We start from the raw sequence: 14,852 nt of genomic DNA on the forward strand, positions 1-14,852 counted from the left end.
TGACACCTAGGGTCCCTTCAATGAGATGGGGAACTCATCCTTACTGTGGTGTGACCGACTGGTCAGCAGACCATCACTCCTAGACATACACTCATGGAGCGCCAGACAGTCTCTAGAGCATCACTGTTCAGTGTGAGTGTTGTAGGAAGACTCGCCAACCAGGCAACGTGAAAAAGGAGCCCGAACTAACAGTAGGGAAGGAAGAGACAAAGACAACGCAGACAACAAAAGAAAGCTTTTAATGATTAAATCAGTATTCTCAGACAGATAAGAGAAGATATCGCACCCAAAACTGAACAAAACCTACAACAGCATGCTCCAGAAATGAGGACCCTCAGAAGACAATGAGTAACACTGAGAAATTTAAAATATGATTGCTGAAACAAAAAGACAATAGCAGTGTCAGAAATAAAGCTGAAGGAACTTCCAAGGAAGTCAACCCAAAGAAAAAAGATCAAAATTAGGAATGCAAAGGATCAAGAGAAAGAGATAAATATAAAACTAACAGGTGTTTAAGAAAGAGAGCTCAGAGAAACTATCGAAGTCCAGACCTGATGTGGGAAAGATATACATCAAGGTCATTGTATGAACTTTCTTTTTTTTTCCCTTTTTTAACTTTTTTTTTTTTTTTAAGATTTTTTTCTTGTGGACCATTTTTAAAGTCTCTATTGAATTTTTTACAATATTGCTTCTCTTTTATGCTTTGGGTTTTTGGCCATAGGATCTTAGCACCCCAACCAGGGATGGAACCCTCACCCCCTGCATTGAAAGGTGAAGTCTTAACCAGTGGACTGCCAGGGAGTCCCTATATGAATGCTCAATTAAGGGAGTTAAAGGAAATATCCTCTAAGTTTCCAGAAAGAAAAAAGATATGAGTAACTCAGGAGATCAGTTTCTCTAGGGGGTCCTGGCTGAGTTTCATTAACAGAAAGAAAGCATACAAGTTTATTTAACAAGTGTTTTTACACGACACGGGAACCTTTGTGATGAAATGAAGACCTGAAGAAATGCTTAAATTTCAGTGTTTTGATGCTTGGTTTAATGAAGGATAGGAAGTCAAAAAAGATGGGATGACAGTGTAAGCTGAGTGGAGTCAACCATGCAAGGCCTGTTCCCCAGCTGCCCCTCTGCCCCTCTGTCTTTGGAGATGGTGGGTGGTGATGGTAGTTTGGCTGCTCAGTCCTGGCTGACTCTTTGCAACCCCGTGGACTGTAGCCCTCCAGACTACTCTATCCGTGGGCTTCTCCAAGCAAGAATACCTGAGTGGGTTGCCATTTCCTTCTCCAGGGGATCTTCTCGACCCAGGGATCGAACCTGTGTCTCCTGCATTGCAGGCAGATTCCTTTCCTCTGGGAAGGAAGGCACCTCACACAAGATTATCCTGGCCTGCTTCAGAGGAAGCCCAGGAAGTCCTCTGCACCTGCCTTGCCTCACATCCCTTCGGCTGGAAATACTCAGTCTCCCAAGGTGTCAATTTTGGGGTAGCACATCCCGAACCCCATCAGTGACATGCATGACGTAGTGGTCCGAAAGCTTTAGTTTTCTCAATGACAACCCCAAGCGCCTGAAGACAGTGGAGAAATGCCTTTAAAATTCCCCATGGAAATAATTTTCTGGAGTGTCTCCATTACATGTGAAAGCTGAATAATGACTCTTTAGAGGAGCAGGGATTTAGGAAGTTGACCTGATACATCACTTTTCTGAAGGAGCTACTTGAGTATGTGCTCCATGAAAATGAGGGTGTAGATCCACAAAGAGGGAACATCCAAACTCAGAGAGGCCCAGGAATTAAGGGACTTAATGTGGATGATGGACAAAAGGAAGCCCCTGCGAAAAGGGCAAGAAGGAGGCCCCTGACCAGCAAGCAGCTGGGCAGCTGCCCTGAGAAGAGCCAGCATGGATGGTGGCAGATGGATGGGGCACTGTCAGGCAATGCCCTCAGGGGACAAATATGTGACTGATGGACAGCCTGATGTGTCAAATGTCAGAAAAATTTTTTTTAATTTTATTTTATTTTTAAACCTCAAACACTGTATTAGTTTTGCCAAACTTTTTTTTAAGAAGAGTTTTCAAGTGCGTTGGAGGATTTGTAAAGAATTCATGACAGATACAAACAAAAGTAGGCAAATGGAAAAAAAAAAAGTAACTCTAGGGAAACAAAAAATTATAAAAAACAAGAAAATATAATTAGATTTCACTTCTTGGCTCATTAGTGGATAATACTTAGTGAAATGAAGTCGCTCAGTCGTGTCCGACTCTTTGCAACCCCATGGACTACTGTAGCCCACCAGGCTCCTCTGTCCATGGGATTTTCCAGGCAAGAATACTGGAGTGGGTTGCCATTTCCTTCTCCAATAATACTTACATAGTCCTGAAGAAGGGGCAAAAGTGGAGGCAGTGACAAATTTTATTTTCTTGGACTCCCAAATCACTGTGGATGGTGACTGCAGCCCTGGAATTAAAAAGTGCTGTCTCCTTGGAAGGAAAGCTATGACAATGTCTCTGCTTTTCAATATGCTGTCTTGGTTTGTCATAGTTTTTGTCACTTTGCCAGCAAAGGTCCATGTAGTCAAAGCTATGGTTTTCCCAGTAGTCATATATGGATGTGAGAACGGGACCATAAAGAAGGCTGAGTGCCAAAGAGTCAATGCTTTTGAATTGTGGTGCTGGAGAAGATTCTTAAGAGTCCCTTGGACTGCAAGGAGATCCAAGCAGTCAATCCTAAAGGAAATCAGTCCTGAATATTCACTGAAAGGACTGATGCTGAAGCTGAATCTCAGATACTTTGGCCACCTGATACAAAGAGCCAACTTATTAGAAAAGACCCTAATTCTGGAAAAGATTGAAGGCAGGAGAAGAAAGGGACAGCAGAAGATAAGATGGTTAGATAGCATCACCAACTCAATGGACACAAACTTGAGCAAACTCCAGGAGACAGTGGCAGACAGAGGAGCCTGGCATGCTGCAGTCCATGGGGTTGCAAAGAGTCGGACATTGTAACTGAACAGCAACAAAAAGTCCTAAAGATATAAATATTGTGTTTCAATACACCCCCAAATCTGTGATCTTGCTATTTGGGAAGAACAGGGGGTTAGGCTTGTAAAAATGCTCAGTTCTCATCTTGCATTCAGGAAAGTCAGTAGAGACTATTTAAAATGCATAAATTAATAAACAGCTAACAAGTCTATGTTAGAAATTCTGGGATACAAGAAGAGCTGTCACTAAGAAATTGGGTTTGGTGGGGGTGGGGTGGAGCAGGGAATGGCATTTTGCTATATTCCTTCTAGCACCACTTGGCTTTTAAAACCATGTATGTGTAATACTTTGTTAGAAATTGAAATTGGGCTTACAATTAATGGCTGCCCATCAAGAAAAAAATATTGTTAGAAATCTTGAAGGCAGAATCCCATGCTAAATAATCACTGATGAGATTCAAGTGATTTCATGTTAAAGAATTTGGCTGAATACATTTTCTAGCAGTGATTGACTGAGGTTTGAAGTGACCTACTCCCCTGCACCGTCTGGAGGTACCTCCCTGGTTCTTCGTCCCACCCAAGATGAGCCCAGGTCTTGCCCAGAAGGTACTTTAAAAGCTTCTCACACGGTCAGCTGGTTTCCAAGCTGGCAGAACCCTCAACCTCACCCCAGTGGTTTTGCTCAGACTTTGCTGCTGACTGTTGCCTCCGCCCTGGTCTGGATCCCTCACCCCTGTCCACAGCCTCTTTATTCTGTTACTGTGACTCAACCAGCCTCTTCCACCTCAGATATTCTGCTTCACACTTCCCCTCTCAGTCTCCATCCTTGCCCGCTCTGCCTGTCCACGCCGGCCATCTCACCATCTGCCATGGAACATGCCTGCCATCCAGCAAACCTCGTTCCCAGCTTGGTGTTCTCAGCCAGTATCACTTCACCCTCGAAGCTCTGACCTTGAGAACAAGTACAGATTGCAGCCATTTCAACAACCTTAAGGGTATAAGCATCATCAGTCTTGCAAATGCACAGCATCATTCAATGAGGTCTCTGGGAAATAATAGGAATTAAGTCATGGATAAGGGAAATTATGGTTCGCCAGTGGGAGCTGTGTCCAGTTATAATAGGTGCTAAAGCAGCATTCACTTTTATTTATATTTATTTGGTATCTTTAATACTCATGTTACTATAAAGTAGATTTTTGTCCCATGAGGGCTTTGCATATAGAGTAGAATTGGATATAACTTATCCAAATGTTTCACATACCCATTGATTTAATAATTATTTATTGAGTACTTAATACGTTGTGGAGCCAAAGGTTACAGAGATGAAATGGGTTTCTCCCAGCTTTCAAGGAGCTTACAGTCAGCTGGGAACAATAGAAACAAACAGTAATAAGGCTCTAATCTCCATGCATCAGAGAGTGCAAGGAGCACTAGAAAAAGCGCTCATGTTTTTTCGTTTTAACCAGAAATCCTGAGACTGGGCAACAACTCACGAGAACAGAGTCTCATAGAAGTTCATCAGGGTCTGGAGTAGTGGCACCCAAACTTTCTTATTATGCCCCTGCTCACTGAAGCCTTTAACCTCACGTCCCTAAAAGCTTACTCATGAATTCTATCCATGTCCCACCGTTCAGTTCAGTCGCTCAGTCGTGTCCAACTCTTTGTGACCCCATGGACCACAACACGCCAGGCCTCCCTATCCATCACCAACTCCCGGAGTTTGCTCAGACTCAAGTCCATCAAGTTGGTGATGCCATCCAACCATCTCATCCTCTGTCATCCCCTTCTCCTCCTTCCCTCAATCTTTCCCAGCATCAGAGTCATTTCCACTGAGTCAGTTCTTTGCATCAGGTGGCCAAAGTACTGGAGCTTCAGCTTCAGCAACAGTCCTTTCAATGGATATTCAGGACTGATTTCCTTTAGGATTGACTGGTTTGATCTCCTTGCAGTCCAAGGGACTCTCAAGAGTCTTCTCCATGTTCTACTAAACTCCTATATTATGTACATTATCAAGTATAACTAAAATAAATATTTTAAAGAATGAAGGTTTTTAAAAAATTTCTAAATAGACTTTCTGGTCTCCTTTGCTTGTGCCCCAATGACTCTCTCCTTCAGCACCTCCCTGGAGTAGACACCTCACCTGGCATCACCAGTCAGGTCCAGGGTAGAATCCGCACTGTTACTGATCAAGGATCTGCACTCAGACATCAACAGAGGACTGAAGAAAGAAGATGGGGTACATATATATATACAATGGAATGTTACTCAGCCATCAAAAATAATGGAATAATGCTATTTGCAGCAACATGGATGGACCTAGAGATTTTCTGAAGGAAGAGTGAAGGAAGTCAGACAAGCAGATTGCAGCCATTTCAACAACCTTAAGGGTATAAGCCCATCAGTCTTGCAAATGTGTGGTATCATTCAATGAGGTCTCTGGGAAATAATAGTAATTAAGTCACGGATAAGGAAAATTATGGTTTGCCAGTGGGAGCTGTGTCCAGTTTTATAATAGGGGATCATGAACTCCTTATTGCCAAATTCACACTTAAATTGAAGAAAGTACAGAAAACCACTAGACCATTCAGGTATGACCTAAATCATATCCCTTATGATTATACAGTAGAAGTGAGAAATAGATTTAAGGGCCTAGATCTGATAGATAGAGTGCCTGATGAACCTATAGAATGAGGTTCGTGACATTGTACTGGAAACAGGGATCAAGACCATCCCTAAGAAAAAGAAATGCAAAAAAAGAAAAATGGCTGTCTGAGGAGGTCTTACAAATAGCTGTGAAAAGAAGAGAAGCTAAAAGCAAAGGAGAAAAGGAAAGATATAAGCATCTGAATGCAGAGTTCCAAAGAATAGCAAGGAGAGATAAGAAAGCCTTCCTCAGCGATCAGTGCAAAGAAATAGAGGAAAACAACAGAATGGGAAAGACTAGAGATCTCTTCAAGAAAATTAGAGATACCAAGGGAATATTTCATGCAAAGACGGGCTCTATAAAAGAAAGAAATGGTATGGACCTAACAGAAGCAGAAGATATTAAGAAGAGGTGGCAAGAATACACAGAAGAACTGTACAAAAAAGATCTTCACAAGCCAGATAATCACGATGGTGTGATCACTCACCTAGAGCCAGACATCCTAGAATATGAAGTCAAGTGGGCCTTAGGAAGCATCACTATGAACAAAGCTAGTGGAGGTGATGGAATTCCAGTGGAGCTATTTCAAATCCTGAAAGATGATGCTGTGAAAGTGCTGCACTCAAAATGCCAGCAAATTTGGAAAACTCAGAAGTGGCCACAGGACTGAAAAAGGTCAGTTTTCATTCCAATCCCAAAGAAAGGCAATGCCAAAGAATGCTCAAACTACCACACAATCGCACTCATCTCACACACTAGTAAAGTAATGCTCAAAATTCTCCAAGCCAGGCTTCAGCAATACGTGAATTGTGAACTTCCAGATATTCAAGCTAGTTTTAGAAAAGGCAGAGGAACCAGAGATCAAATTGCCAACATCCGCTGGATCATCAAAAAGCAAGAGAGTTCCAGAAAAACATCTATTTCTGCTTTATTGACTATGCCAAAGCCTTTGACTGTGTGGATCACAATAAACTGTGGAAAATTCTGAAAGAGATGGGAATACCAGACCACCTGACCTGCCTCTTGAGAAACCTATATGCAGGTCAGGAAGCAACAGTTAGAACTGGACATGGAACAACAGACTGGTTCCAAATAGGAAAAGGAGTACGTTAAGGCTGTATATTGTCACCCTGCTTATTTAACTTCTATGCAGAGTACATCATGAGAAATGCTGGGCTGGAAGAAGCACAAGCTGGAATCAAGATTGCCAGGAGAAATATCAATAACCTCAGATATGAAGATGACACCACCCTTATGGCAGAAAGTGAAGAGGAACTAAAGAGCCTCTTGATGAAAGCGAAAGAGGAGAGTGAAAAAGTTGGCCTAAAGCTCAACATTCAGAAAACGAAGATCATGGTATCTGGTCCCATCACTTCATGGGAAATAGATGGGGAAACAGTGGAAACAGTGTCAGACTTTATGTTTTTGGACTCCAAAATCACTACACATGGTGACTGCAGCCATGAAATTAAAAGATGCTTACTCCTTGGAAGAAAAGTTATGACCAACCTAGATAGCATATTGAAAAGCAGAGACATTACTTTGCCAACAAAGGTCCGTCTAGTCAAGGCTGTGGTTTTTCCAGTAGTCATGTATGAATGTGAGAGTTGGACTGTGAAGAAAGCTGAGTGCCGAAGAATTGATGCTTTTGAACTGTGGTGTTGGAGAAGACTCTTGAGAGTCCCTTGGACTGCAAGGAGATCCAACCAGTCCATTCTAAAGTAGATCAGTCCTGGGTGTTCATTGGAAGGACTGATGCTAAAGTTGAAACTCCAGTACTTTGGCCACCTCATGCGAAGAGTTGACTCATTGGAAAAGACCCTGATGCTGGGAGGGATTGAGGGCAGGAGGAGAAGGGGATGACAGAGGATGAGATGGCTGGATGGCAGCACCAACTCGATGGACATGGGTTTGGGTGGACTCCGGGAGTTGGTGATGGACAGGGAGGCCTGGCGTGCTGCAGTTCACGGGGTCACAAAGAGTCGGACACAACTGAGCGACTGAACTGAACTGTACTGAACTAACACTCATGTTACTATAAAGTAGATTTTTGTCCCATGAGGACTTTGTGTATGACTTCCCTTACATGAAGAATCTAAAAGGACATGATCCAAATGAGCTTATTTACAAAACAGAAACAGATCCACAGACTCACATAATGAGCTTATGGTTGCTGGGGAGGAGGGCTGGGGGAGGGATAGTTAGAGAGTTGGGGATGGTCATGTACAGGCTGCTATACTTAAAATGGATAACCAAGAAAGACCTACAGTATAGCACAGGGAGCTCTGCTCAATGTCATGTGGCAGCCTGTTTGGGAAGGGGTTTGGGAGAGAATGGATACATGTGTATGCATGGCTCAGTCCTGCTCACCTGAAACTATCACCACATTGTTAATTGGCTATACTTCAATACAAAATAAAAAGTTTTTTAAAAAAGAATCTGGATTTAGTCAATTCATCCAGAGATGAGGGACAGCCCACCAGCAAAGACTCCAAATAGTCATGTGATCAGCCAGACCTTTCAGGAAGCATGACTAGTAGCCATTTGTACAAGGCATACTTTCCCTGTGAATGTATTCATTCCAGAGACCAAATTAATTCAAAGTTGCTTAGTGAGCACAGAATGAGAGCAAATGGAACTGTGGCCTGTCGGGATATTTCTGCAAATGAGAATTAACGGATCGAACTGCCCTCCTCTCTGGAGATATTTCTGTCTGATTAACCAGTGCTGGACCTCAAATAAATACTGACATATTTTACTTTTAGCTTTCCTTTTTTCTAGAATCATTTTAAACAGCTGCCCTTCTGTTAATTACAACACATCAGAAAATAAGAATGCATTTGATTGGAGGAAAACTTGAAAATGCCAATTACATCTCTGTCCTGGGGATTCAGCCTAAAAAGACAGAATTGCTTGACTTTTAGGTTGACACATGGCTGGAGACTGACCCTTGGCAGCTCCTAGGTTGTTAAGAGGCTCTCACCCATTAAAGAAAAGTGAAAGTGAAAGTGAAGTTGCTCAGTCGTGTCCGACTGTTTGCGACCCTACAGACTATAGCCTACCAGTCTCCTCTGTCCGTGGGATTTTCCATGCAGTAGTACTGGAGTGAATTGCCATTTCCTTCTCCAGTGGATCTTCCTGACACAGGGATCGAACCCAGGTCTCCCGCATTGTAGACAGACGCTATACCATCTGAGCCACCAGGAAAGTCCTCTCACCCATTGGGCAGGATGAATGCTGCTGGCCCGGGGGGCTCTTCATTCCAGCCTAGAACTCTGATTGATGAGAGGGTTGCAATTTTAACTTTTATCTTAAGAGAGCTTCATTTTCAGCTACCTGGGAGAGGTGAGCCTAAACTCGCCTCTCCAGACTTGAAGGCAGATCTTGAGCGGGAAAGAGGGCTCAGTGCTCAGATGATAGCAACTTAAACAATAGTTAAGATTCTTTCTTTTGGGGTATTTGTCTAACCAAAGTTGTATCACATCCTTCTTCCCGAAAGGAAACGCGTCTATTTTTCTCCTACTGAAAGCAATGATATTGCAATTAAAAAAAAAAAAAGAGCCTAAAACTACACCTAAGACTTTTGGTACACTTTCAACAGTAGACTCTCCACCACCACTGTTTTTACCTTAATGGAGATATTTGAAAACATGTTTTGCACTGACTTGTTCAGTTGCTCAGTCATGTCCAACTATTCGTGACCCCATGGATTGCAGCACGCCAGGCTTCCCTATCATCCACTATTGGAGTTTGGCCAAATTCATGTCCACTGAGTCAGTGATACTGTTTATACATTGCCATTCACTTATCTAGATGTCACTGTATCCTAGATGTCCTAAGAACAAATTAAATAACATTAATTAAATGAAGACACTTTATTATCTCATAATATAGCAACATTATATACTTAATTTGAACTTATGGCATAAGCATTCAGTTCAGTTCAGTTCAGTCGCTCAGTCGTGTCTGACTTTGTGACCTCATGAATTGCAGCACGCCAGCAGTACCAACAAAGTTAATTCTGTTTAAGAATAGCAGCTGAACTTATTGCATATGTGCATAATTTGTATAAAAGGAAGGGAAAAATATAGTCAATAGAAACTAACAAAATGAATGTAGTTGATTCAGTGTGTTTTTTGAAGGAAAGATATGGCAAAAATAAATTTTTAAAAACAATATATTGTATTTTAAATTTTTTATTTACTTATTAATTTATTTATTTTTGGCTGTGTTGGGTCTTTGTTGCTGCTCGAGGGCTTTTCTCTAGTTGTGGTGTGTGGGCTTCCGTCTGTGGTATCTTTTCTTGTGGCTCATGGGCTCTAGAGCATGGGCTCAGTAGTTGTGGCACACGAGGTTAGTGGCTCTGCAGCATATGGGGTCCTCCTGGACAGGGGATTGAACTCATGTCCCCTGCATTGGCAGGCAGAGTCTTAACCGCTAAACCATCGGCAGCTGCTGCTAAGTCGCTTCAGTCGTGTCCGACTCTGTGTGACCCCACAGACAGCAGCCCACCAGGCTCCTCTGTCCACGGGATTCTCCAGGCAAGAACACTGGAGTGGGTTGCCACTTCCCTCTCCATGGACCACCGGGGAAGTCCCAAAAATACATATTTTAGATGTTAAAATTTTCCACAGGCAGTTTACTGATCTAGTAGTCTTTTATTCAGTGATTCATGAATCAGGCGACCTCCAGCATAGCGGAGAGAAGGGAGCTCTCAAGAGCTGTGCGAGATGAGAGGTGTTAGGAACCAAAGGGAACAGGAACAGGAAGTTACACTGGGCGTGTGCTGATTGGCTGAAGCAGGGCTGCACCCCTTACATCAGCAAAGGGAAGGCCTAGAGTATCAGGGACCCTTAGCTGAGCAGGCCAGTGCTGCCGGGGTAGCCTGGACCTTCCTTCTCTGGGCGAGCTGAGCCCAGAAGCTCAGTTAAGTGCTGGTTTGCTGACCCGGGGGTTAGCAAGAGTGACTCCATCTTGGGCCTCACCTGGTGACTTTAACATAGGTTTAATACTAAAGGTAAAAGCTTTAGTAACTGTTTTAAAGCATATTATGTATTTTAGTCCTTACCTGTGCTGTCAAATGTACTCAGAAATATGCACTTCCTAAAGGAATTTCTCCCCTGGAGATAAAGTCAGGAGTCTGCTCTTGGTGGGCTTCCCTGGTGGCTCAGCAGTAAAGAATTCGCCTGTAATACAGGAGCCAATGGAAGCACAGGTTCAATCTCTGGGCCGGGAAGATCCCCTGGAGGAGGGCCTGACAACCCAATCCAGTATTCTGGGTCTGAAAAATCCCATGGACAGAGGAGCCTGACAGGCTGCAGTCCATGGGGTCGCAAAGAGTAGGGCATGACTGAGCGACTGAGCATGCAGGCACACTGCTCTTGATATCATATTAAATTCTTGGTCCACCTGTTTTGATGGCATGTCAGACCTCTAGTTTAGTGGTTTTACTTTGTCCCATGAACTGCCTTTCTCCTGGGGCCACTGCCTATTACCAGGCAATGAGTGCGGAGGTGGTGAGTACAACTGTGTCTACCCCATGAGTTCAAGGATAGGGGTTGATTGTAAGCCCTTCAATGCCCTCAGCTCAGCATTCCCACCCCCACAAAACAGCCACAGGTCAGAGTGTCCCATGGAGTCCCCAGGGAGGAAGAGGCTGGGGAGGGGACCCTCCCTTTACACCAACTTGCCTGGGGCTTGGAGCAGGAGGGGTGGAGAGATGACTGGCCAGGTGATCCCACCTTTTTCCCTAGCCCCTCGCTCAGCAGGGCTTCTGCACTCCGAGTGGTTGTATTTCTGCTTCAACTGCCCCAGGGTTGGAGCAGCTGCTCGCTGGAAGCAAGCATTGCTTATTCCAAGACAAAGACAGCTGAAAAGCAGGAGCAGGATACCAAAGACCCCTTCCTAGTCTGTCCCTCTCGGTCGAGTCCAGATGCCTCTTGCATCAAACATAAGCCTGGGGACTTCTCTGGTGGTCCAGTGGCTAAGACTTCACCTTCCAACGCCAGGGGTGTAGGTTCAATCCCTGGTCAGCGAGCTAAGATCCCACATGCCTCACAGCCAAAAAAAACAAATCATAAAACACAACCAATATTGTAACAAATTCAATAAAGGCTTTAAAAATGGTCCACATCAAAAAAGAAAAAAAAAAAAAAAACATAAACCTGAGTTCAAAACAGCCACGCCCACCCATCACGTGAAACCAGGGGCGTCACTCCCTTTTCTCCTCCTCTGACATGTACTCCTGAGAGGACACCTCTTAGAAGGATTTATCCATCCTTAGTCAAATATTTTATATACAGACACACATGTAACTTTTGGAAAGTTGAAGACACGTCTGTGGGGACTTCGTGCAGTGTCATTCAGCAGGAAGAGCAGAAGCAAGGGCTACTGTCAGTGGGACTGTATTAAAACTCGGGAAGCGGCTCTCTTTTCCACCAGTGCCGTGATCAGGTGTAAATTACCCTGCCCTCTCCTTTGTGCCTTCCACAGGGGATTACTGGAATGCGGCCTCTTTCCCAAACCCATCATCCTACCTGCATTTCTCCACTTTCCAAGGAGAGACCAGTGCAGACATCTCCTTCTACTTCAAAACGCTAATCCCCCGCGGAGTGTTTCTTGAAAATCTGGGGAACACGGATTTCATCAAACTCGAACTGAAATGTGAGTATCCATTGTTTGTCGGCTCATGAATAACTACTCTTGTCACTTACTCTTGTCACTTGGCGATTATGTAATTGGCGCTAGAAGGTAGATGCACTCCCTGAGAAAGACCTGGGTTCCCGTGCCCAGATGCTCAAAGGATACAGTCACAGACAGAGCCTCCCACAATGCTGTTCTAGGAGGACGAGAGAGGATAAACTGCCCTGAGAAGAGGGGGGGAAGAATGTGTATTTTTGTTGAAGTCTAGTCAATTTACAGTGTTATGTTAGTTTCAGGGGTACAGCAAAATGATTCGGTTATATATATATAGCTTTCCAGATTCTTTTCCACTGTAAGTTATTACAAGATACTGAGTACAGTTCCCTGTACAATAAAGTAGATTCTCATTGTTTATCTATTTTATATATGGTAATGTGTATCTGTTAATCCCAAACTCCTAATTTGTCTCTGCCCCTCCACCTTCTCTCTCCCCTTTGGTAATCCTAAATTTATTTTCTATGTGTGAGTCTATTTCTGTTTTGTAAACTAAGTTCATTTGTATAATTTTTTAGATCCCACCTATAAGTGATATCATATGATATTTGTCTTTCTCTGTCTACTTACTTCACTTAGTATGACCATCTCCAAGTCCATCCATGTTGCTGCAAATGGCATTATTCCATTCTTTTTATGGCTGAGTAGTATTCTATTGTATATATGTACCATATCTTCTTTATCCATGCCCCTGTTGATGAATATTTAAATTATATCCATATCTTGCTTATTGTAAATAGTGCTTGCTATGAATATTGGGATGCATGCAACTTTTCAAATTAGAGCTATATGCCCAGGAGTAGGATTGCAGGATCATGTAGTAGTTCTATTTTTACTTTTTCAAGGCATATTTTTTAGAAATATTTATTTCCAAAAATAAATATATTTTTAGAAAAATATTTTTAAGAAATATTAAGGAACAATATTCCATTTGTTGTTCTCCATAGTGTCTATGCCAATTTACTTTTCCACCAACAATGTAGGAGTTTCCCTTTTCTCCATGCTCTCTCCAGCATGTATAACTCATGGACCTTTTAACAATGTCCATTCTGACTGGTGTGAAGAATGTATTTGTTTTCTAAGGAGACAGGGTTAAGAGTAGACAGAGGATTGGGTAAAGTGATCAGGAATAAGAAATAAGAGAATTGGGGTAACAACACACACGAAAATAGGAAAAATCAGAATTAACATCTGCAGGAGTGGATGAAGCAACCTAGACAGCGGAACAGTGTTGCTGTGCAACTCTGGGTCTGCAGCTTTGCAGAAGAGGCTCCACATCCACCTACCCTCTGAAGGTTTGAGCCCTGGGTGTTCTCACCTAGGGTGCAGAAACCACCAGAATCCCAGCAAGGGCAGAGGCTGCCTGGCTCAGCTCAGCCCTGTGATCCCAAAGACCCTCAGAGGTCGTGTGATTTGAGGATGCCACCTGTGGAGGGCAGGGTGTCACTGCATCTGAGCAGGGCAAGTCTCATCGTACGGGGGACCTTTTATCCACGGGGCACAGGCGCAGCTGTAGGAATCTGTGTCCACAAACTTCCAGGTCTGGTACACATTTGCCGGGCTTCCCTGGCTGTTCAGACCCAGGAACAGCCAGAACCAGGAGGGGAAGCGGTCCCTGCATGGAATCTCCCCGCATCAGAGTCCTTCCTCCTGGCCTGTGCTCTGTCTGAGCACCTGTGTTACTGGGTCTGGTCTGCAGATGATCCCAGACATATTTTCCAGAAATAGCTGATGGTGTATTTTCCTCCTTTTGTAGTTACAATTGTGCAATATGGTCTTTCAGAAAGGGAATCTCAGGCAACTGTTTCTGCTGAAATCCTATGGGATTCTTTCTGTTAAATGCTGGACGGTGATGTGGCAGAAGTGCATGGACTTTGGGATTTTCATTCTCAGGTTGAAATCCAAGTCCTCAGGCAAATTGCTTAATCTGTTTGAATCCTAATTTCCAAATCTATAAAATGGGGATGATAATTTGCTGGGGTTATGATGCTAGAATATAGCTACTCATGAAGCATTTATTTCAGTGTCCGGTAGTTACTGTAATTATCATCTTTCTGAGAATGCTCATTACAGATCTAGTATGAGCAGATCTGGTTGAAAGGAAGACTGAGAATATTCTAGCCCTAGAGTTACAAAGTAAACAAATAGAAATCATTTATTTTCATGAATTATGGACTAGAATTATTTAAAAGGGATTTCCACAGAAATTAATTGAATCAGACTATTTTCTCACTTACACAAAGTTGGGTTGTATTTTAGAAATATCTCATGGCACAAAAGGAAAATTGACAATCCAATATCTGAGTAATTCTATGAGCTTCTATAAAATTACTTGAGTTTGCCCTGTCCTTGCTTCATACCCCCATGTTTTGTAAACCTAGTCCTGGGTTGGAAATAAGACAAATTAAGTATAGAAAGAGCAGGCATTTCTACTAGAGTATCTGTATAACAGAATTTCACTCATTTCTAATTATGAAAAACCTCCATAGATGTTCTCAAAGTCTTCTCAGTCTTTCCATGGTATGAAAACTCCATGA

The 14,852-nt window shown here is 43.0% G+C and overlaps 1 protein-coding gene across 1 annotated transcript in view; it reads left to right on the forward strand.

Annotated features, from left to right (window-relative positions):
* Positions 1 to 14,852, forward strand: part of CNTNAP2 (contactin associated protein 2) — a 2,308,807-nt gene that overhangs the window by 2,013,176 nt on the left and 280,779 nt on the right. The window contains exon 16 of the mRNA XM_025292067.3: positions 12,112 to 12,282. Within this exon, the coding sequence (XP_025147852.3) occupies positions 12,112 to 12,282 (171 nt within the window). The remainder of the gene's footprint in view (positions 1 to 12,111; positions 12,283 to 14,852) is intronic.

Source organism: Bubalus bubalis, chromosome 8, assembly GCF_019923935.1.
Source record: "Bubalus bubalis isolate 160015118507 breed Murrah chromosome 8, NDDB_SH_1, whole genome shotgun sequence".
Taxonomy (NCBI): domain Eukaryota; kingdom Metazoa; phylum Chordata; class Mammalia; order Artiodactyla; family Bovidae; genus Bubalus; species Bubalus bubalis.